The 22,485-nt window shown below is 46.4% G+C and overlaps 2 protein-coding genes across 2 annotated transcripts; one reads left to right on the top strand and one right to left on the bottom strand.

The window, feature by feature from the left end:
- Nucleotides 1-977: 977 nt before the first annotated feature.
- On the top strand, nucleotides 978-21,883 carry LOC135511791 (DNA topoisomerase 3-beta-1-like). Its single transcript, XM_064933291.1, has 15 exons — nucleotides 978-1,245; nucleotides 4,411-4,542; nucleotides 4,675-4,781; nucleotides 4,958-5,032; nucleotides 8,771-8,967; nucleotides 13,130-13,286; nucleotides 13,852-13,965; nucleotides 15,885-15,975; nucleotides 16,540-16,694; nucleotides 18,603-18,708; nucleotides 19,746-19,892; nucleotides 20,209-20,382; nucleotides 20,575-20,703; nucleotides 21,058-21,207; nucleotides 21,719-21,883. Exons 1-15 carry the CDS (start codon nucleotides 1,176-1,178, stop codon nucleotides 21,862-21,864), a joined length of 1,950 nt encoding a protein of 649 aa, XP_064789363.1. The 5' UTR covers nucleotides 978-1,175; the 3' UTR covers nucleotides 21,865-21,883.
- Nucleotides 1,449-3,197, bottom strand: LOC135545705 (interleukin-17F-like). Its single transcript, XM_064973547.1, has 3 exons — nucleotides 3,076-3,197; nucleotides 2,213-2,388; nucleotides 1,449-1,983 (listed from the first exon to the last, which is right to left on the bottom strand). Exons 1-3 carry the CDS (start codon nucleotides 3,088-3,090, stop codon nucleotides 1,743-1,745), a joined length of 432 nt encoding a protein of 143 aa, XP_064829619.1. The 5' UTR covers nucleotides 3,091-3,197; the 3' UTR covers nucleotides 1,449-1,742.
- Nucleotides 21,884-22,485: the final 602 nt, after the last annotated feature.

The following is a 22,485-nucleotide window of genomic DNA, read 5'->3' as shown; positions in this document are numbered from 1 at the left end:
TGTTGGAAAAAGTTAAGATGTTGCCACACACATACCTACTTATTAACACAATTAAGGGAATGTATTTTGAAATTATTCATAAATAGTATTCTGCCAAACACTATATGAAGTGTATATGAAGTTTAATAAAATACATAAATTCAAAGTGTATATGAAGTTTAAAAAATAAATAAATTCAAATTGTATCTTTGTAATGACCACACAGAAACAGTGTTCCATCTTTTTTTTGGCATTGTATTCATGTAAGGCATCTGTGGTAAGACATCAGTAGATTTATAATTGAACACATTTATGAAGATTTCACACTATTATGGAGAGATGTGCTGCTTGGATTCTTTACTTAGAAATCAGTTGAAATGTAATGTAAATGAATTTCATAATTTTTGAGGGACTAATGTCATAGTCACAAAATGTACATTTACAAACCAAACACCACATTTCCTTACCTTACAAAAACAAATATTTTAAGACAATTAAATACTTTGACCAACAAAAAAGCTGTTAGAAGTATAAATGCGTGTATGCCCCTTAAGGTCCTTGTGTAATGTGATATTGTACTCTCTAGCCCAATTGCCCTTTGTATATTCTTTAAATATACTTGTGTTCCCCCATGCACCTTTGTATTGATTTGTTGTTAATAATAATAATAACAATAAAACAATATACAAATAACAGACAATGATAGAGGTTACGCTCATGATGTTAAATTGCAGTCGCAGATGCGCCTACTTCAAAACGTTTTGGAGCACAGTTGAAAAGTTAACGCACCGACGATACAACGTACTCATTAGAAAAAATAAAAGCAGTACTTTTCAATGCGTGATATTTAAGAGGTGTGTCGTGTGAGAATAGGATCAAACGCGTGTGTCTCACGGCCAATGCGTGAGCGCTTGCAGCTCTGTCGACCCGTACCAAGCCGATAATCAATTTACCAATATGTCGTATCTACTTCCGGTTAGGTTACACTTTCAACCGGAAGAGCATCTAGAAACTGTCATGGCGGCGTTATGTTTCTTTTGTGCTCGCCACTAACTTGACAATTAGCTTTTCCGCACTTGTGCTTCTTAGAACTTATAATCACATCTAAATATAATTTTGTTATTTACATTTTGTAAATAGCAGCTATTTGTTCTCAGCCGGCTAGCTAACTTAGTGTCGCTGTGCTGTTTCCAGTCATGAAGACAGTTTTGATGGTGGCGGAGAAGCCGTCGCTGGCTCAGTCAATTGCCAAAATCCTATCTAAAGGTAAGTGATCTCTAATGTTTACTATGTTAAAGCAACTAGCTAGCTTCCTTATTGTAAACACCTAGCATGCTAGGAATCAACAACAACGTACCAGGGAAAAGACAGCAGCAGCAGCAGTAGTTAGTTATCGTTCATCTTGTGAGTAACTCCTTATCTAATATGATTAACTTCATGTAAAGCAACAGAGAAACACGCGCTTTTGGTGCTGTAAAAGTAGTTTATTTTCTGTTTTAAGCCTTTAGCAGATGATAAGGGAACAGTTGACTTCTTCTTGACCAATGAACAATACATTTTCGATGTCATTGTGGTAAAACAACTAACATGAGAGTTGGAACTTATACTGAGTGATGTCAACAACAATAACAACAACAACAACAACAATAATAATAATAATTTTTACCCTACTATCAAAAAAACAAACAAACATTCAAAACACACATTCAATCTAATTTATAGCCTCAACATTTATAGCCCAATAAATAAATACTTTTAATATTTCAGAATCGATCGGTTAGAAATCCACTTTGTCTGGAAGTTGCGCATATACAGGCTATATTGATAGGCTCGAACTCCAGGGAGAAGGAGGTACAGCGGGGGGTTTTCCTCAGCACGGGCATCCTGAGAGTGATGGGGATGGTCTCTAACCTGAGGGTGCTGTCCAGACCCTTACAGGAGTGGCTTTCAAGGCAGTTGGCTTCATAAAGGACCGGAGGCACCCGGTTCAAGTCAATTGTTTCCCTGGAAGGAGGAAGAGAAAACAACACGATTGTCAGACTCGGAACCAAGCCACAATTAAAGGAAGAAGAAAATGTCCTAGAATGGAAACGTGCATTACACACGGTCTCAGAAGCCGAGTATCCAAGGATGCATTGTTGATTCAGCACTCATAAGTGTGTGGCTGTACATGCATTTTAATAGTCTAATACATTCTCCCAATCAGTCCATCTGTACAGTGAAGGTTACTCACACGTAGTTCCAGGCGGCTACACTGCGTTCGTTAAGGCGGTTGGGCAGGCTGACGAGCTGTGCGTGGTACTCCTGCAGGCTGCTCGTGCAGAAGCTCTCGTCCACACACTGGCCACCCAGGGGCACACACAGGCACTGACGCAGGGCCAGCATGCACAGGAACAGCAGGCGCAGGTGCTGCATAGGAAAACACACACAGGGAGAAAACACAGAGTTTTGAGTATCAATGTTGAGTTGGAGCTGAACACAAAAAACACAAGGGGTTGAATATCATTGTTAAACCCAGGGATGTACTGTCTCTGGTTTAATGATATAATGCCCTGTCATTAGGCTACTGGCAGCTGAAGCTGAGTGGATATAAAAAAACAGGGGATTACACATTACATCTGTGCAACTAAATACAAAAAACTAGCCTTAGCTTAAATTACTTTTATTTTTTTATCATCTCTGTAATCTGTTAAAAGGAATTTGTCCAAATGCCAGAAAATTCCTAGCTCTTACATTCAACTCTTGTACCATAAAAACATTCTAATCAAAACTCAAATGAGTAATTAATTTGACGGTTTGACCTTCCATAAAAAAAGAAAATTCTCAGCCGATCACTCAGTAGTAGTACCACTGGCTAGTTTTATTCTGTATTTTATTTTACTAGGCAAGTCAGTTAAGAACAAATTCTTATTTTCAATGACGGCCTAGGAACAGTGGGTTAACTGCCTGTTCAGGGGCAGAACGACAGATTTGTACCTTGTCAGCTCGGGGATTTGAACTTGCAACCTTTTGGTTACTAGTCCAACGCTCTAACCACTAGGCTACCCTGCCGCACCAGTTACAGCTTTTGTTGTTATGGAACTCTTTATATCTCACCTGGAGCTGTTGCATGTTGAGTTCTGGAATGAGTTTTGGCTTCCGGTTCTGGAATCTCTTTCTGCCTCTGCTGTTCTGTGCCTTTCTGTAGCTTTCTGTCTCGGCTGCTGCTGCTCTTGGTACCCTTTGGTTCGTTCAGAGCTGATGTCCATCGTCTCGAACCAGGGATGTATTTATGCACCTGGGATTGTAAGGGTGGTGGGGGTCAGCTTCACAGCTAGAGATGGGTAGAAAGAGAAAGGGGGGGGTCACTCAGTCACTGGCTTGTTGTGTCTCTCATTACCATGGTCTTTACCCTGCATGTTCCGCCATTAGCATTCAGCCTTGAGAGAGGCATGTCATTAACATTACTTTGTCACGACGTAGCGTTTAGCTCAGGTAGTATGAGCCCCATGACAGGGTCAGGGGAAGGGAAGTAGTTTCCGCTATGGTTTAGCCTTGATATACTTTGAAATCCCTTTTTTTTTAACAAGAGTTGAATCATGCTATTAGGTTCCGTTTTTTTTTAGTTGTGTAAAATAACCTCCCAAATAGTTTGAATCTGTATTTTCAATAAGTCGTGACATTTCTACAAAAATATTTGATTAGTTTGACCAAGGCAAGTCAGCTAGGTAGCGTTTCCATTTCACATCTTGTCTCATGTAGACCAGATGGGTCCTCAAAAGGTATTTTTAAACAAGGGTAGTGTCCTCGGGTAGTGTCCTCGGGTAGTGTCCTCGGGTAGTGTCCTCGGGTAGTGTCCTCGGGTAGTGTCCTCGGGTAGTGTCCTCGGGTAGTGTCCTCGGGTAGTCTCCTCGGGTAGTCTCCTCGGGTAGTGTCCTCGGGTAGTGTCCTCGGGAAGTGTTCTCGGGTAGTCTCCTCGGATGGTCTCCTCGGGTAGTCTCCTCTGGTAGTCTCCTCTGGTAGTCTCCTCTGGTAGTCTCCTCTGGTAGTCTCCTCTGGGTAGTCTCCTCGGGGTAGTCTCCTCGGGGTAGTCTCCTCGGGTAGTCTCCTCGGGTAGTCTCCTCGGGTAGTTTCCTCGGGTGGTTTCCTCGGGTAGTCTCCTCGGGTAGTCTCCTCGGGTAGTCTCCTCGGGTAGTCTGGGAGAATTACCACCTTTTACAAGTCACACTATTTTCTCTAATGAATGAAGGATGGATTTTGTATGTTCCTCTGTTGGCTCTTTTCATCAAGTGGTTCAGAGTATATAGTCTACAATGTTGACTGGGTGTGTGTGTGTGTCCCAAATGGAACCATAACACTATATATAGTGCCAACCAATAGGGAGTAGTGTGCCATTTAGGAGACGCCATAGATCCAGGTTTAACTCCTCATGTTTCTCTTCTTAACCTCCAGGCAGCTGCTCCAGTCGCAAAGGTCTCAACGGAGCATGTTCGGTCCACGAGTACATGGGCACTTTCTCAGGCCAGAGCGTGCGCTTTAAGATGACATCGGTGTGTGGGCACGTGATGAGTCTGGATTTCATAGGTAGGTTTTTTGTTGTTGTTGATTTTAGGCTAAATCTTAAATTTTTTGACTTGATTGAATCTGTGTCTCAAATCTTAGTGGGATGAGTTGATAACTCCGGTGCCTGTTCTGTCCCCCTCTCCCTCTCTCCAGGGAAGTATAATAACTGGGACAAGGTGGATCCAGCTGAACTCTTCACTAAAGCCCCTACTGAGAAGAAGGAGGCCAACCCCAAACTCAACATGGTCAAGTTCCTACAGGTTCGTCTGTGTCTCTAGTCACAGCTGAAGGGGTTTTGACCTTTGGAAACAGGGTCGTTTTCCTGTCAATTGTTCATGTAGCTGTTCCAGCCCCCCCCCCCCCCCCCCCTATCAGTTGATTGGTCTCCTTTGTAAAAAAAATAATAAACAATAATTCTGTCACTGTCTTTCTCCAGGTTGAAGGCAAGGGATGTGACTACGTGGTTTTGTGGTTGGACTGTGACAAAGAGGGAGAGAACATCTGCTTTGAGGTAACCCCAATCCAACGTTACGTTCTCTAGTGCTAGTGGCGTCACTACAGATCTGGGTTCAATCCCAGGCTGTGTCACTACAGATCCGGGTTCGATCCCAGGCTGTGTCACTACAGCAGGGCCTTCCCGAGTGGCTCGGCGGTCTAAGGCACTGCAGTGCTAGAGGCGTCACTTGCTGCTGGTATTAACCCAGCCTCTCCTTGCTGCTGGGCTTAACCAACCCTCTCTGCTGTTTGTCTTAACCCAGCCTCTCCTTGCTGCTCGTCTTAACCCAGCCTCTCCTTGCTGCCGGTTCTTAACCCAGCCTCTCCTTGCTGCTGGTCTTAACCCAGCCTCTCCTTGCTGCCGGTCTTAACCCAGCCTCTCCTTGCTGCCGGTCTTAACCCAGCCTCTCCTTGCTGCTGGTCTTAACCCAGCCTCTCCTTGCTGCTGGTCTTAACCCAGCCTCTCCTTGCTGCTGGTCTTAACCCAGCCTCTCCTTGCTGCTGGTCTTAACCCAGCCTCTCCTTGCTGCTGGTATTAACCCAGCATCTCCTTGCTGCTGGTCTTAACTCAGCCTCTCCTTGCTGCTGGTCTTAACTCAGCCTCTCCTTGCTCTTAACTCAGCCTCTCCTTGCTGCTGATCTTAACCCAGCCTCTCCTTGCTGCCGGTCTTAACCCAGCCTCTCCTTGCTGCTGGTCTTAACCCAGCCTCTCCTTGCTGCTGGTCTTAACCCAGCCTCTCCTTGCTGCTGGTCTTAACCCAGCCTCTCCTTGCTGCTGGTCTTAACCCAGCCTCTCCTTGCTGCTGGTCTTAACCCAGCCTCTCCTTGCTGCTGGTCTTAACCCAGCCTCTCCTTGCTGCTGGTCTTAACCCAGCTGCTGGTCTTAACCCAGCCTCTCCTTGCTGCTGGTCTTAACCCAGCCTCTCCTTGCTGCTGGTCTTAACCCAGCCTCTCCTTGCTGCTGGTCTTAACCCAGCCTCTCCTTGCTGCTGGTCTTAACCCAGCCTCTCCTTGCTGCTGGTCTTAACCCAGCCTCTCCTTGCTGCTGGTCTTAACCCAGCCTCTCCTTGCTGCTGGTCTTAACCCAGCCTCTCCTTGCTGCTGGTCTTAACCCAGCCTCTCCTTGCTGCTGGTCTTAACTTCTTGCTGCTGATCTTAACCCAGCCTCTCCTTGCTGCTGGTCTTAACCCAGCCTCTCCTTGCTGCTGGTCTTAACCCAGCCTCTCCTTGCTGCTGGTCTTAACCCAGCCTCTCCTTGCTGCTGGTCTTAACCCAGCCTCTCCTTGCTGCTGGTCCTTAACCCAGCTCTCCTTGCTGCTGGTCTTAACCCAGCCTCTCCTTGCTGCTGGTCTTAACCCAGCCTCTCCTTGCTGCTGGTCTTAACCCAGCCTCTCCTTGCTGCTGGTCTTAACCCACCCTCTCCTTGCTGCTGGTCTTAACCCACCCTCTCTTTGCTGCTGCTCTTAACCCACCCTTCCTTGCTGCTGGTCTTAACCCAGCCTCTCCTTGCCCACCCTGCTGGTCTTAACCCAGCCTCTCCTTGCTGCTGGTCTTAACCCAGCCTCTCCTTGCTGCTGGTCTTAACCCAGCCTCTCCTTGCTGCTGGTCTTAACTCAGCCTCTCCTTGCTGCTGGTCTTAACTCAGCCTCTCCTTGCTGCTGGTCTTAACCCACCCTCTCCTTGCTGCTGGTCTTAACCCAGCCTCTCCTTGCTGCTGGTCTTAACTCAGCCTCTCTGCTGCTGGTCTTAACCCAGCCTCTCCTTGCTGCTGGTCTTAACCCAGCCTCTCCTTGCTGCTGGTCTTAACCCACCCTCTCCTTGCTGCTGGTCTTAACCCAGCCTCTCCTTGCTGCTGGTCTTAACTCAGCCTCTCTGCTGCTGGTCTTAACCCAGCCTCTCCTTGCTGCTGGTCTTAACCCAGCCTCTCCTTGCTGCTGGTCTTAACCCACCCTCTCCTTGCTGCTGGTCTTAACCCAGCCTCTCCTTGCTGCTGGTCTTAACTCAGCCTCTCCTTGCTGCTGCTGGCTGGTCTTAACCCAGCCTCTCCTTGCTGCTGGTCTTAACCCAGCCTCTCCTTGCTGCTGGTCTTAACCCAGCCTCTCCTTGCTGCTGGTCTTAACCCAGCCTCTCCTGGTCTTAACCCAGCCTCTCCTTGCTGGTCTTAACCCAGCCTCTCCTTGCTGCTGGTCTTAACCCAGCCTCTCCTTGCTGCTGGTCTTAACCCAGCCTCTCCTTGCTGCTGGTCTTAACCCAGTCTCTCCTTGCTGCTGGTCTTAACCCAGCCTCTCCTTGCTGCTGGTCTTAACCCACCCTCTCCTTGCTGCTGGACTTAACCCAGCCTCTCCTTGCTGCTGGTCTTAACCCAGCCTCTCCTTGCTGCTGGTCTTAACCCAGCCTCTCCTTGCTGCTGGTCTTAACCCAGCCTCTCCTTGCTGCTGGTCTTAACCCAGCCTCTCCTTGCTGCTGGTCTTAACCCAGCCTCTCCTTGCTGCTGGTCTTAACCCAGCCTCTCTTGCTGCTGGCCTTAACCCAGCCTCTCCTTGCTGCTGGTCTTAACCCAGCCTCTCCTTGCTGCTGGTCTTAACCCAGCCTCTCCTTGCTGCTGGTCTTAACCCAGCCTCTCCTTGCTGCTGGTCTTAACCCACCCTCTCCTTGCTGCTGGTCTTAACCCAGCCTCTCCTTGCTGCTGGTCTTAACCCAGCCTCTCCTTGCTGCTGGTCTTAACTCAGCCTCTCCTTGCTGCTGGTCTTAACCCAGCCTCTCCTTGCTGCTGGTCTTAACCCACCTCTCTCTGCTGGTCTTAACCCAGCCTCTCCTTGCTGCTGGTCTTAACCCAGCCTCTCCTTGCTGTTGGTCTTAACCCAGCCTCTCCTTGCTGCTGGTCTTAACTCAGCCTCTCCTTGCTGCTGGTCTTAACCCACCCTCTCCTTGCTGCTGGTCTTAACCCAGCCTCTCCTTGCTGCTGGTCTTAACTCAGCCTCTCTGCTGCTGGTCTTAACCCAGCCTCTCCTTGCTGCTGGTCTTAACCCAGCCTCTCCTTGCTGCTGGTCTTAACCCAGCCTCTCCTTGCTGCTGGTCTTAACCCAGCCTCTCCTTGCTGCTGGTCTTAACTCAGCCTCTCTGCTGCTGGTCTTAACCCAGCCTCTCCTTGCTGCTGGTCTTAACCCAGCCTCTCCTTGCTGCTGGTCTTAACCCACCCTCTCCTTGCTGCAGGTCTTAACCCAGCCTCTCCTTGCTGCTGGTCTTAACTCAGCCTCTCCTTGCTGCTGGCCTTAACTCAGCCTCTCCTTGCTGCTGGTCTTAACCCAGCCTCTCCTTGCTGTTGGTCTTAACTCTCCTTGCTGCTGGTCTTAACCAACCCTCTCTGCTGTTTGTCTTAACCCAGCCTCTCCTTGCTGCTGGTCTTAACTCAGCCTCTCCTTGCTGCTGGTCTTAACCCAGCCTCTCCTTGCTGCTGGTCTTAACTCAGCCTCTCCTTGCTGCTGGTCTTAACCCAGCCTCTCCTTGCTGCTGGTCTTAACCCAGCCTCTCTGCTGCTGGTCTTAACCCAGCCTCTCTGCTGCTGGTCTTAACCCAGCCTCTCCTTGCTGCTGGTCTTAACCCAGCCTCTCCTTGCTGCTGATCTTAACCCAGCCTCTCTGCTGCTGGTCTTAACCCACCCTCTCTGCTGCTGGTCTTAACCCTCTCTCTAGGTTGGAAAGTGTTTTCGTAAAGCTTATTCATAACAGTTATTACAAGGTTGTTACTTTCCCAGGTCCTGGACGCCATTGAGCCGGTGATGAACCGTCCATACGGCAGTGAACGGACCGTCTACCGAGCCAAGTTCAGCTCCATCACCGACACAGACATCTGGGCAGCCATGAATAAGCTGGGAGAGCCCAACCGTAACGAGGCTCTGTCCGTAGACGCCCGGCAGGAGCTGGACCTGCGCATTGGCTGTGCATTCACCCGGTACACCACACGACCCGACAACACACCCCAAATATACAGCGAGAGTTGGCCTTCGCCTGGTACACTACCCTACACAACACTACAATACACTACCCTATTTTTATTTATTTTACCTTTATTTAACCAAGTCAGTTAAGAACTAATTCTTATTTTCAATGACGGCCTAGGAACAGTGGGTTAACTGCCTGTTCAGGGGCAGAACGACAGATTTTGTACCTTGTCAGCTCAGGGATTTGAACTTGCAACCTTTCAGTTTCTAGTCCAATGCTCTAACCACTAGGCTACCATGCCACCGAAGCCCTACACAACACTACAATACACTACCCTACACAACACTACAATACACTACAATACACTACCCTACACTACACTACACTATCCTACACTACCCTACACAACCCTACACAACCCTACACTACCCTACACTACCCTACACTACCCTACACAACCCTACAATACACTACACTACAATACACAACCCTACACTACCCTACACAACCCTACACTTCCCTACACTACCCTACACAACCCTACACTACATAACCCTACAATACACTACACTACCCTACACAACCCTATACTACCCTACACAACACTACCCTACACAACCCTACAATACACAACCCTACACTACACAACCCTACACAACCCTACAATACCACCCTACAACACTACCCTACACTACCCTACACAACCCCTACACTACACAACCCTACACAATACACAACCCTACACTACCCTACACAACACTACCCTACACCACCCTACCAACCTACCCTACACTACAATACACTACCCTACACAACCCTACACAACCCTACAATACACAACCCTACAATACACTACTGTACACAACCCTACACAACCCTACAATACACAACCCTACAATACACAACCCTACACTACACAACCCTACACTACACAACCCTACACTACACAACCCTACACTACACAACCCTACACTACACAACCCTACACAACCCTACACTGCCCTACACAACACTACACTACCCTACACAACCCTACACTACACTACCCTACACAACCCTACACTACACTACCCTACACAACCCTACACTACACAACCCTACACAACCCTACACAACTCTACACTATCCTACACAACCCTACACTACTCTACACAACCCTACACACAACCTACACTACACCCTACACTACACTACCCTCTACACTACACTACCCTACACAACCCTACTACACAACCCTACACAATCCTACACTATCCTACGCAACCCTACACTATCCTACGCAACCCTACACTACGCAACCCTACACTACACAACCCTACACTACACAACCCTACACTATCCTACACAACCCTACACTATCCAACCCAACCCTACACAACCCTACACAACCCTACCCTACACAATCCTACACTATCCTACACAAACCTACACAACCCTACACTATCCTACGCAACCCTACACTATCCTACACAACTCTACCCTACACAACCCTACCCTACACAACCCTACCCTACACAACCCTACACTGCCCTACACAACCCTACACTACACTATCCTACACAACCCTACACTACCCTACACAACCCTACCCTACACAACCCTACACTACACAACCCTACACTATCCTACACAACCCTACACTATCCTACACAACCCTACACAACCCAACCCTACACAACCCAACCCTACACAACCCAACCCTACACAACCCTACACAACCCTACACTATCCTACGCAACCCTACACTATCCTACACAACCCTACTCTATCCTACACTATCCTACACAACCCTATCCTACACTATCCTACACAACCCTACACAACCCTACACAATCCTACACAACCCTACACTACACAACCCTATACTACCCTACACAACACTACCCTACACCACCCTACACAACCTACCCTACACTACAATACACAACCCTACACAACCCTACACAACCCTACAATACACAACCCTACACAACCCTACACAACCCTACAATACACAACCCTACAATACACTACTGTACACAACCCTACAATACACAACCCTACAATACACAACCCTACACTACACAACCCTACAATACACAACCCTACACTACACAACCCTACACTACACAACCCTACACAACCCTACACTACCCTACACAACACTACACTACACTACACAACCCTACACAACACAACCCTACACAACTCTACACTATCCTACACAACCCTACACTACTCTACACAACCCTACACAACCCAACCCTACACAACCCTACACAACCCTACACTACACAACCCTACACTACCCTACACAACCCTACACTACCCTACACTACACTACACAACCCTACACTACACAACCCTACACAATCCTACACTATCCTACGCAACCCTACACTATCCTACGCCCCTACACCATCCTACACAACCCTACACTACGCAACCCTACACTACACAACCCTACACTATCCTACACAACCCTACACTATCCTACACAACCCTACACAACCCAACCCTACACAACCCTACACAATCCTACCCTACACAACCCTACCCTACACAATCCTACACTATCCTACACAAACCTACACAACCCTACACTATCCTACACAACTATCCTACCCTACACAACCCTACCCTACACTACACAACCCTCCTACACTATCCTACCCCCTACACTATCCTACGCAACCCTACACTATCCTACACAACCCTACACTACACAACCCTATCCTTACACTATCCTACACAACCCTATCCTACACAACCCTACACTATCCTACACAAACCTACACAACCCTACACTATCCTACGCAACCCTACACTATCCTACACAACTCTACCCTACACAACCCTACCCTACACAACCCTACCCTACACAACCCTACACTGCCCTACACAACCCTACACTATCCTACACAACCCTACACTACCCTACACAACCCTACACTCACAACCCTACACTACAACCCCTACACTCCTACACAACCCTACACCCCAACCCTACACCCAACCCTATCCTACACAACCCTACACAACTCTACACTATCCTACGCAACCCTACACTATCCTACACAACCCTACTCTATCCTACACTATCCTACACAACCCTATCCTACACTATCCTACACAACCCTACACAACCCTACACAATCCTACACAAACCTACACTATCCTACACAACCCTACACAACCCTACACTATCCTACGCAACCCTACACTATCCTACACAACCCTACTCTATCCTACACTATCCTACACAACCCTATCCTACACTATCCTACACAACCCTACACAATCCTACACAAACCTACACTATCCTACACTATCCTACACAACCCAACTCTACACAACCCTACCCTACACTATCCTACACTACTCTACACTATCCTACACAACCCTACACAACCCTACCCTACACAACCCTACTCTACACAACCCTACCCTACACAACCCTACACAACCCTACACAACCCTACACTATCCTACACAACCCTACACTATCCTACACAACCCTACCCTACACTATCCTACACCATCCTACACACCCCTACACTATCCTACACAACCCTACACTACCCTGCACTACACTACACAACCCTACACTAACCTACCCTACACAAAAATACACAACTCTACACAAAAATACACAACTCTACATTACCCTACCCTAGACTCCATTTCAAATCAAATCTAATTTTATTTGTCACATACACATGGTTAGCAGATGTTAATGCGAGTGTAGCGAAATGCTTGTGAATTCCCTACCCTAGACTCCATTTCCCTACCCTAGACTGCCCTACCCTAGACTCCATTTCCCTACCCTATACTCTCCTACCCTAGACTATACTCTCATACCCTAGACTATACTCGACTGCCCTACCCCAGACTGCCCTACCCTAGACTGCCCCACCCTAGACTGCCCTACCCTAGACTCCATTTCCCTACTCTAGACTCTCCTACCCTAGACTATACTCAATTACACTACCCTAGACTAAACTATACTACCCTAGACCTTCCTACCCTCATCAGGCAGGCTTTCACCTGGTCAGTTATTTCAGATCAGTGCAAGGAAGGCGAGGAGAGAGGATTTGTTTGTTTGACTGATTTTAATTCAGCCAATGTTGAGGTTATTGTGTCAACTATGCTGACGCCAGTGGTGCTATCCTGTTTTTTGGAATGTGTTCCAGGTTCCAGACCAAGTACTTCCAGGGTAAATATGGTAACCTGGACTCATCCCTGATCTCCTTTGGGCCATGTCAGACCCCCACACTGGGCTTCTGTGTGGAGCGCCACGACAAGATCCAGTCCTTCAAACCAGAGACCTACTGGGTCATACAGGCTAAGGTGAGCCCCCAACCCTAAACCGAGTCTTTAAAAAGATACATCAGGATTATTCGTTGTTAAAAAAAAAATTTTTTAAATCCTGAAGTATTCCTTTAAGGCTAACCTCAACCCTAACCTCGAACCTAACCTTGACCCTAGATCCAGTCCCTCAAACCAGAGACCTACTGTGTGTTACAGCAATGAAGGCTGGTGGATGGCGATATAGGAGGATGTGCTCATTGTAATGGCTGGAATGGAATAAATTGAAAGGCATTAAACCCATCAAACATATGGAAAACATGTTTGAATCTGTACCATTTATTCCATTTCAGCCATTACAATGAGCCCATCCTCCTTGAGCTCCTCTCACCAGCCTCCACTGTCATACAGGCTAAGGCGAGTTCCCACCAGAAAAAGCCTGTCAGAGGGTTTCATGTGAGAATGGGGTGCTTTCTTTGAGTAAATATTTCATATCCTGAGCCTTCTCCCTCAACAACACCCAAAGATGACCTCGGATACTCTCAGAACCAAACAGGTGCTCAAAGAGCCATTAGTCTGACATAATAAATGGAATGTTGTTCTGTAGGTTTTCAAAGGGAAAGAGTCTCCACTGACTCTGGACTGGGACAGGGTGAGGGTCTTTGACAGAGAGGTGGGACAGATGTTTGTCAACATGACTAAGACCTCCAGAGAGGCCAAGGTAAGACCTGTCTCTCTGCCTGTCTCTCTGCCTGTCTCGCTGCCTGTCTCGCTGCCTGTCTCGCTGCCTGTCTCTCTGCCTGTCTCTCTGCCTGTCTCTCTGCCTGTCTCTCTGCCTGTCTCTCTGCCTGTCTCTCTGCCTGTCTCGCTGCCTGTCTCGCTGCCTGTCTAGCTGCCTGTCTAGCTGCCTGTCTCGCTGCCTGTCTCGCTGCCTGTCTCGCTGCCTGTCTAGCTGCCTGTCTCGCTGCCTGTCTCGCTGCCTGTCTCGCTGCCTGTCTCGCTGCCTGTCTCGCTGCCTGTCTAGCTGCCTGTCTAGCTGCCTGTCTCTCTGCCTGTCTAGCTGCATGTCTCTCTGCCTGTTCTAGCTTCCTGTCTTTTTTTCTCTTTCTTTCTGTCTCTCTCTCACTCTCTTTCTGTCTCTGTTCCTCTGATGGTCGTTAGTAGCCTACTAAACTTGCTTACTGCCTGGTACTCCGCTCTCTATTGCCCCTTTTAATCACTCTGACATCAATGCAAATAAAATCGAAAAATCTAATCAAACACTTCATTAGATCCCATGAGTTCATGTTGTGCAACATTTCTAAAGGAATTGCGTGAGAAAACATAGTGATGGCCTCTACTAAAAATAGGAGCATCCCATCAGCTTTCTATAGGCTAGGCCTACTATTTATCGGCATTCCTAATATTAAGCTCATAGTTTGTCTTCACAACAGGAGTATAGCCTAGCTAGCTGGCATGAAAATGAACCACTGGAAAAGCGTCCTCCATTCGCTATATAAGTGCATAGATGACACATCTATTTTTTCTCCCTTACCCCTGTTTCGAGACAGGTGCATGAAAATGGTCCTTTCTAAATCAAAACTAATTTCACACACATATTATTTAGTATTTCTCAAGACAACATTCAATTAAGAATAGTCTGATGGAGGGGGGGGGTGACAATATTAGCCTATCACTTTAGGATGATGTATTGTAACTTGCGAATGATGCCCAGCATGTGCAGTAAGGCAAGGAACAGCGTATGCCTTTTTTTTGTGCAAATTTTTCAAATCCTAGTCGCACACCTCATGTAGTCTTAGCCCATAGGCCTATATGTTTTGATAAGGTTTCTGACACAACTAAAAGTGGCCAAATAACTAATCCGTTTTATAACGGGTATAGAGTCTAACTGGCATACATAGGCTGCGCCATGAGCTTCAAGTTAGGGGAAGAAAATGTTCACCATAAAAATTCACCTTTTTAATAACGCATTATTACATGCATAATCCCATTTGCATTCACACTTTCGAGAATAGTGTTTTCCAGCTAGTTTATTGAATTTGGGAACATCCGTGCTTATAGCTTACTGCCGTGTGGGCATTGCCAGTCTTATAACGTTTTAAGCTAAATGTTCTGATCTGTTGCATCAGCCTCATTGCTTTTAAGTTTATTTTTGTTGATGCGAATGGTTGTATTAATTTGGGATCTATCGCATCCCACAACTGTCCCAGAGTATGATTGGAATATTTACTTATTGTACAGATGGACAAGTTGACCAATAGCATAGGTCAAGTTTTGTATTATGGGGGATAGTGGATTGTCATAGGCTAGTGCATTTCCTGTTTGTTAGATCTACTCATCTTATTGGCTGACAAAGTACATTTGGACAGTTCTAACATCTTCTATATGCGCCTCCGAATTCAATAAGAGAGACGTGCGCAGTTGCGTCTCCGATGTGTCTGTCTTCATTCACTTGTAGCCTACTTAGCTGAAGTGCCTGTGAGAGGAACCTGATAACGTGAAAGGCATTGGCTTATGTCTGAGCCAATTTTGGGCAAAATATCTGATGTGATTGGTCAAAAGATCAGAATTGGTCTGCCTGTGTAAACACAGTCAAAAAAGCGCCTTTATGAAAGGTGTAGTTGTCTTCCCGTCCTGAAGGTGGAGTCGGTGAGTAAGAAGGAGAAGGCCAAGCAGAGACCTCTTGCCTTGAACACTGTGGAAATGCTTCGAGTGGCCAGCTCCTCTCTAGGTGAGACCACCAATCACAGCACAGACATTAGCAACCGTTCAGCCAGTAGTCAAGCCATTCAGCCAGTAGTCAGGCCATTCAGCCAGTAGTCAAGCCATTCAGCCAGTAGTCAGGCCATTCAGCCAGTAGTCAAGCCATTCAGCCAGTATTCAAACCATTCAGCTAGTAGTCAAACCATTAAACCATTCAGCCAGTAATTAAACCATTCAGCCAGTAGTCAAGCCAGTCAGCCAGTAGTCAAGCCAGTCAGCCAGTAGTCAAGCCAGTCAGCCAGTAGTCAAGCCAGTCAGCCAGTAGTCAAGCCAGTCAGCCAGTAGTCAAACCAGTCAGCCAGTAGTCAAGCCAGTCAGCCAGTAGTCAAACCATTCAGCCAGTAGTCAAGCCAGTCAGCCAGTAGTCAAACCATTCAGCCAGTAGCCTAGCCATTCAGCCAGTAGTCAAGCCAGTAGCCCAGTCATTCAGAAGTGAATACACTGCATTCACAATCATCAAGGATGGCACAAATGTATTACAACTGTTCCTCTGAAGTCTGAATTGAAGGTGCTATGTTCTCTTCCATTTTAGGAATGGGTCCACAGCACACCATGCAGATAGCAGAGCGTCTGTACACCCAGGGTTATATCAGCTACCCCCGTACTGAGACCAACCACTACCACGACAACTTTGACCTGAAGGGGACACTCAGACAGCAGGCTAACAACCCCTTCTGGGCCCAGGAGGTGAGAGCAGGCGACACCGAGGCTGCGTGTGCTTCCACTATTTCTCCAACTCTTATTCCAGGAGTGTGCACTTGCCAACTCAGCGTCGGAGATTCTAAAAGCATAAGATTGGCTGGAGAAAGTGTGTGAACTTTAGGAGACTGGCGGAGAATCAGGAAGCAGTCTGAGACTGAGGAGGTCACACACCGTATCAGAGACACACACACACACACACACACCTTATCAAAGACACACACACACACACACCTTATCAAAGACACACACACACACACACCTTATCAGAGACACACACACACACCGTATCAAAGACACACACACACACACACCTTATCAAAGACATGTACGCACACACACACACACACACCGTATCAAAGACATGTACGCACACACACACACACACACTGTATCAAAGACATGTACGCACACACACACACACACCGTATCAAAGACATGTACACACACACACACACACACACACACACACACACACACACACACACCGTATCAAAGACATGTACGCACACACACACACACACACACACACACACACACACACACACACACACACACACACACACACACACACACACACACACCGTATCAAAGACATGTACACACACACACACACACACACGTATCAAAGACATGTACACACACACACACACACACCGTATCAAAGACATGTACGCACACACACACACACACCGTATCAAAGACATGTACGCACACACACACAACCATCAAAGACATGTACGCACACACACACACACACACACACACACCTTATCAAAGACATGTACGCACACACACACACACACACACCCGTATCAAAGACATGTACGCACACACACACACACACACACGTATCAAAGACATGTACGCACACACACACACACACACGTATCAAAGACATGTACGCACACACACACACACACACACACACACACACACCTTATCAAAGACATGTACGCACACACACACACACACACACACACACCGTATCAAAGACATGTACGCACACACACACACACACACACCTTATCAAAGACATGTACGCACACACACACACACACCGTATCAAAGACATGTACGCACACACACACACACACCGTATCAAAGACATGTACGCACACACACACACACACCGTATCAAAGACATGTACGCACACACACACACCGTATCAAAGACATGTACGCACACACACACACACACCGTATCAAAGACATGTACGCACACACACACACACACCGTATCAAAGACATGTACGCACACACACACACACACCGTATCAAAGACATGTACGCACACACACACACACACAAAGACATGTACGCACACACACACACACCTTATCAAAGACATGTACGCACACACACACACCTTATCAAAGACATGTACGCACACACACACACACCTTATCAAAGACATGTACGCACACACACACACCTTATCAAAGACATGTACGCACACACACACACACCGTATCAAAGACATGTACGCACACACACACACACACACACACACACCTTATCAAAGACACACACACACACACACACACCGTATCAAAGACATGTACGCACACACACACACACACACACACACACCGTATCAAAGACATGTACGCACACACACACACACCGTATCAAAGACATGTACGCACACACACACACACCGTATCAAAGACATGTACGCACACACACACACACACACACACACGCATACATTATTATTATGCATGCAAACATTTTCTCCAACACGTGATTAGTTGTGAATTAGATACATCCTCCTGGTTGACATCATTATAAAAAATTGTGCCAAGACAAAATACAGTGAAACTGATCCCAGAGCAGCAAGCCTACGTTGAGACTCTGTGAAAACCAGCCTTGACGTGGTCTATCCCCCTCTAGGTGAAGGCTCTGCTGTCAGAGGGACTGAACCGTCCCAGGAAAGGAGCGGACGCAGGAGATCACCCTCCCATCACCCCCATGAGGGCTGCCTCCGAAGGAGAGCTAGGTGGGTAGTGGCACCTTGAAACTAGCCTGGTAAATATCACATATGAATAACACATCTGCTTGTGTTTCCTCACTATTGCCGACTGCAGCACAAACAATTCATGGAACCAGGCTCCCTTGTAACATGTCATGTTTCGCCTGCTATATCTACACATCTTTCCTTTTGACTTCTTCTCCTCCCGTCCTTCGATTCCTTATGTTATAGCTTCCCTCCATCACTTTCCAGTCTCCACCAGGGTCATGTTCATTAGGGCGCGTCCTTGGAGAAAAAAAAATAATGTTTTGTCGACGTGAAACGGAAATGAGCATTTCATATTGGACAATTTGGTTGAGGTAGTCCCTCCCCGTTTGTTTGTTTGTTTCCTTCCATTTGGAGCCTAATGAACGTGACCCTGGCATCTCATTGTGCTGCCTTCATTCTCATAGACCTTGCACAGTCTTCACATTTTGATGCCTTTAAATGAAATGTTAAAAAAAATATTACATTAGATTTGTTTCCCTTACCAGTCCATGTACACAACCTAACGCACACTTCCAAAGTTAAAGATTATATATTTTTTTATTTTACCCCCCCCCCAGAGTACCCCAGAGTTAGTACGTGGTGGAAACATTTTTAAGATCCGACAAACTTTTAGGGCAAGATGTTTCCAAAGTTTGTGTCAAAATTGCTCAAACTCAGTCAATTTGGTTGGGGATTATTTATGGATAGGAATATTCAAACGTTGTCTCTGATTTTCAAGCAAATTTAAGTCAGGACTGAGACTGGACCGTTCAGGAACACTCAACACCTATTGGAAAGCAATTCTGGTGTGTCTAGCATAAAACAATTCTGTAATTGTCCCGCTTAAAAATAAAAACCATCCCAGGTTTTCAGAATATTGAGGTGGGTTTTCCTGTATCTGTAAAAGGAAAATTAAAATGAGTGTTTCATATTGAAAAAAAGTGTTTTTCTAATGCCCATGTAGTGCCTTCCTGTTTCAGTCCGTTTTCTTCCGTTTGGTACCTAATGAACACACCCACTGCCTGTCTCCCCAACAGGAAGTGACGGGTGGCGTCTGTATGAGTACATTGTGCGTCACTTCATCGCCACGGTGAGCCAGGACTGTAAGTACCTGCAGACAACCATCTCCTTCACCATCGCCTCCGAGGGTTTCTCCTGCAGTGGCAAGACACTCATATCGCCTGGTGAGGTCCTGTTGTTGTTAACTGTTGTTGTTGTTGTCCTCTGGTCTTGTTTGCTAATATTGTTATGCTGAGAAATACGTTCTGATACACATGACCAATAAAGTTCAACCAACCAATTAGTGTTGCTGTTTTCATGAATAAGACATTATAAATCCTTTTAAATGCTTTATAAGTGATACTAAATGTTAATAAACTGTAGTCTAAAATCTTTATAAATGATACTAAATGTTAATCTATAGTTTAAGTGCTTTATAAATTGTACTATTTATTTATAATGCTAATAGATGTCTACATGTTTGCTGTGACGGGTGCACAGGCTTTACGGAGGTGATGCCGTGGCTGGGTATCCCTCTAGAAGAGGCCATGCCAGTGTGTGAGAGGGGAGATGTCTTCACAGTGGAGGAGATTAAACTAGTGGAGAGGCAGACCAGCCCTCCAGATTACCTTACTGAGGCCGACCTCATCACACTGATGGAGAAACACGGCATAGGTGTGTGTGTGTGTGTGTGTGTGTGTGTGTGTGTGTGTGTGTGTGTGTGTGTGTGTGTGTGTGTGTGTGTGTGCGCAGAGGTTGAGGCTGTGTGGGTTTTTGATTCATATTATATCACCGCAGGTGTCTGTCTAGGACTAAGTTCACGTTGGAATGGTGGAATACTGTGTGTGTCCCCATCCCTCCTTCCAGGTACTGACGCTAGTATCCCGGTCCATATCAACAACATCTCTCAGAGGAACTATGTGACGGTGGAGAACGGACGCAAGCTCAAACCCACCAACCTGGGCATCGTCCTGGTGCATGGATATTACAAGACAGGTGTGTGTGTGTGTGTGGGCATCGTCCTGGTGCATGGATATTACAAGACAGGTGTGTGTGTGTGTGTGTGAGAGCATCGTCCTGATGAACATATTCTTCAAGACAGGTGTGTGTGTGTGTGTGTGTGTGTGTGTGTGTGTGTGTGTGTGTGTGTGTGTGTGTGTGTGTGTGTGTGTGTGTGTGTGTGTGTGTGTGTGTGTGTATTCTTCAAGACAGGTCAGTACTAACTTTTAACACTCATCACACTTGCAGGTGGATCCTACATTTGCCATGAGCACAAGTTAGAATGGACATATGTTCATGTATGTTCTAGGCCGTGTGTGTGTGTGTATTTACCCCGCAATGTTTGTGTAGATGCTGAGCTGGTGCTGCCTACCATCCGTGGTGCGGTAGAGAAACAGCTGAACCTGATTGCTCAGGGCAAGGCCAACTACCAACAGGTTCTGCAACACACACTGGACATCTTCAAGAGGAAGTTCCACTACTTCTTTGACACCATCGCTAGTGAGTACAACACACTCACACAAACACACACACACACACACACACACACACACACACACACACTGGACATATTCAACAGGAAGTTTCACTACTTCTTTGACACCATCGCTAGTGAGTACAACACACACAAACACACACACACACACACACACTCATATTCACAAACACACACACACACACACACACACACAAACACTGGACATATTCAACAGGAGGTTCCACTTGAAAAGGAACTAGCAGGAGCGCTTCAGGTATCCCATAAAACCCACAGGTGCTCTCGGATGGGAATAGGGATTGAAAAGCGAAGAAAAACAACCACAAATACTGTAATTTAGTCAACACTCTACTGTAATTTAGTCAATACTCTACTGTAATTTAGTCAATACTCTACTGTAATTTAGTCAATACTCTACTGTAATTTAGTCAATACTCTACTGTAATTTAGTAAATCGGTAGGTAGGTATGGACTAGCTAATGGATGGTATAAACTACCCTTGTATCTGTCCTGTAGGTATGGACGAGCTCATGGAGGTGACGTTCTCTCCCATCGCTGCCACTGGCAAGCCCCTGTCTCGCTGCGGCAAGTGCCATCGCTTCATGAAGTACATTCAGGTCAGTGTTACAAAACAAAAGGACACTGGGTCAACCCCCATCTGATCAATACTGCTAACCCCCATCTGCTCTATACTGCTAATCACAATCTGATCAGTACTGCTAATCACCATCTGATCTGTACTGCTAATCACCATCTGATCTGTACTGCTAATCACCATCTGATCAATACTGCTAATCACCATCTGATCAATACTGCTAATCACCATCTGATCAATACTGCTAATCATCTATTTTAATAATAATACATCACAATAATACATAGGATTTAAAGGACGCTGTAAAGAAGATTTCCGTGACAAACCTTTTTAATCGATCTAAATGGTTCATGTGAACTATTTTCATAGTTCCTTACTGTGATTACGTTGTGTGTTCCCCTTTAAGAGCGTCCCGCAAATCCGTGCTAGAAAGAAAAAATGTAGCTCTGGTAAAATATAGGTATTTAGTTTTGAACAGTTTGGGCTGCTACAGACTAGCGGTTTTCTGCATTGTAACGGCGCAACCATGGAGATACTTCCTTTTGACTTTAACATAAACATCCTGCCACCAAAGTAGGTCTCTCTCTCCTTCTCTCCTCTCTGCTCTCTCTCCCTCTTTTCCCTCTCATCTCTCCTGCTCTCTATCACCCCCTCCCCTTCACTAATGTGGAAAAGTTGTCCCCCCTAT

Source organism: Oncorhynchus masou, chromosome 1, assembly GCF_036934945.1.
Source record: "Oncorhynchus masou masou isolate Uvic2021 chromosome 1, UVic_Omas_1.1, whole genome shotgun sequence".
Lineage (NCBI taxonomy): Eukaryota > Metazoa > Chordata > Actinopteri > Salmoniformes > Salmonidae > Oncorhynchus > Oncorhynchus masou.
This window is presented reverse-complemented; position numbering and strand designations above follow the sequence as displayed.

Bases quoted from the DNA above. Each gene is read 5' to 3' on its own strand.
- LOC135511791 (XM_064933291.1), top strand. From the start codon at position 1,176: ATGAAGACAGTTTTGATGGTGGCGGAGAAGCCGTCGCTGGCTCAGTCA. The intron at 4,543-4,674 runs GTAGGTTTTTTG...CCCTCTCTCCAG, and splicing joins GATGAGTCTGGATTTCATAG to GGAAGTATAATAACTGGGAC. The intron at 19,893-20,208 runs GTGAGGTCCTGT...ACGGGTGCACAG, and splicing joins CAAGACACTCATATCGCCTG to GCTTTACGGAGGTGATGCCG.
- LOC135545705 (XM_064973547.1), bottom strand. The intron at 1,984-2,212 runs GTGAGTAACCTT...TCCTCCTTCCAG, and splicing joins GTAGCCGCCTGGAACTACGT to GGAAACAATTGACTTGAACC.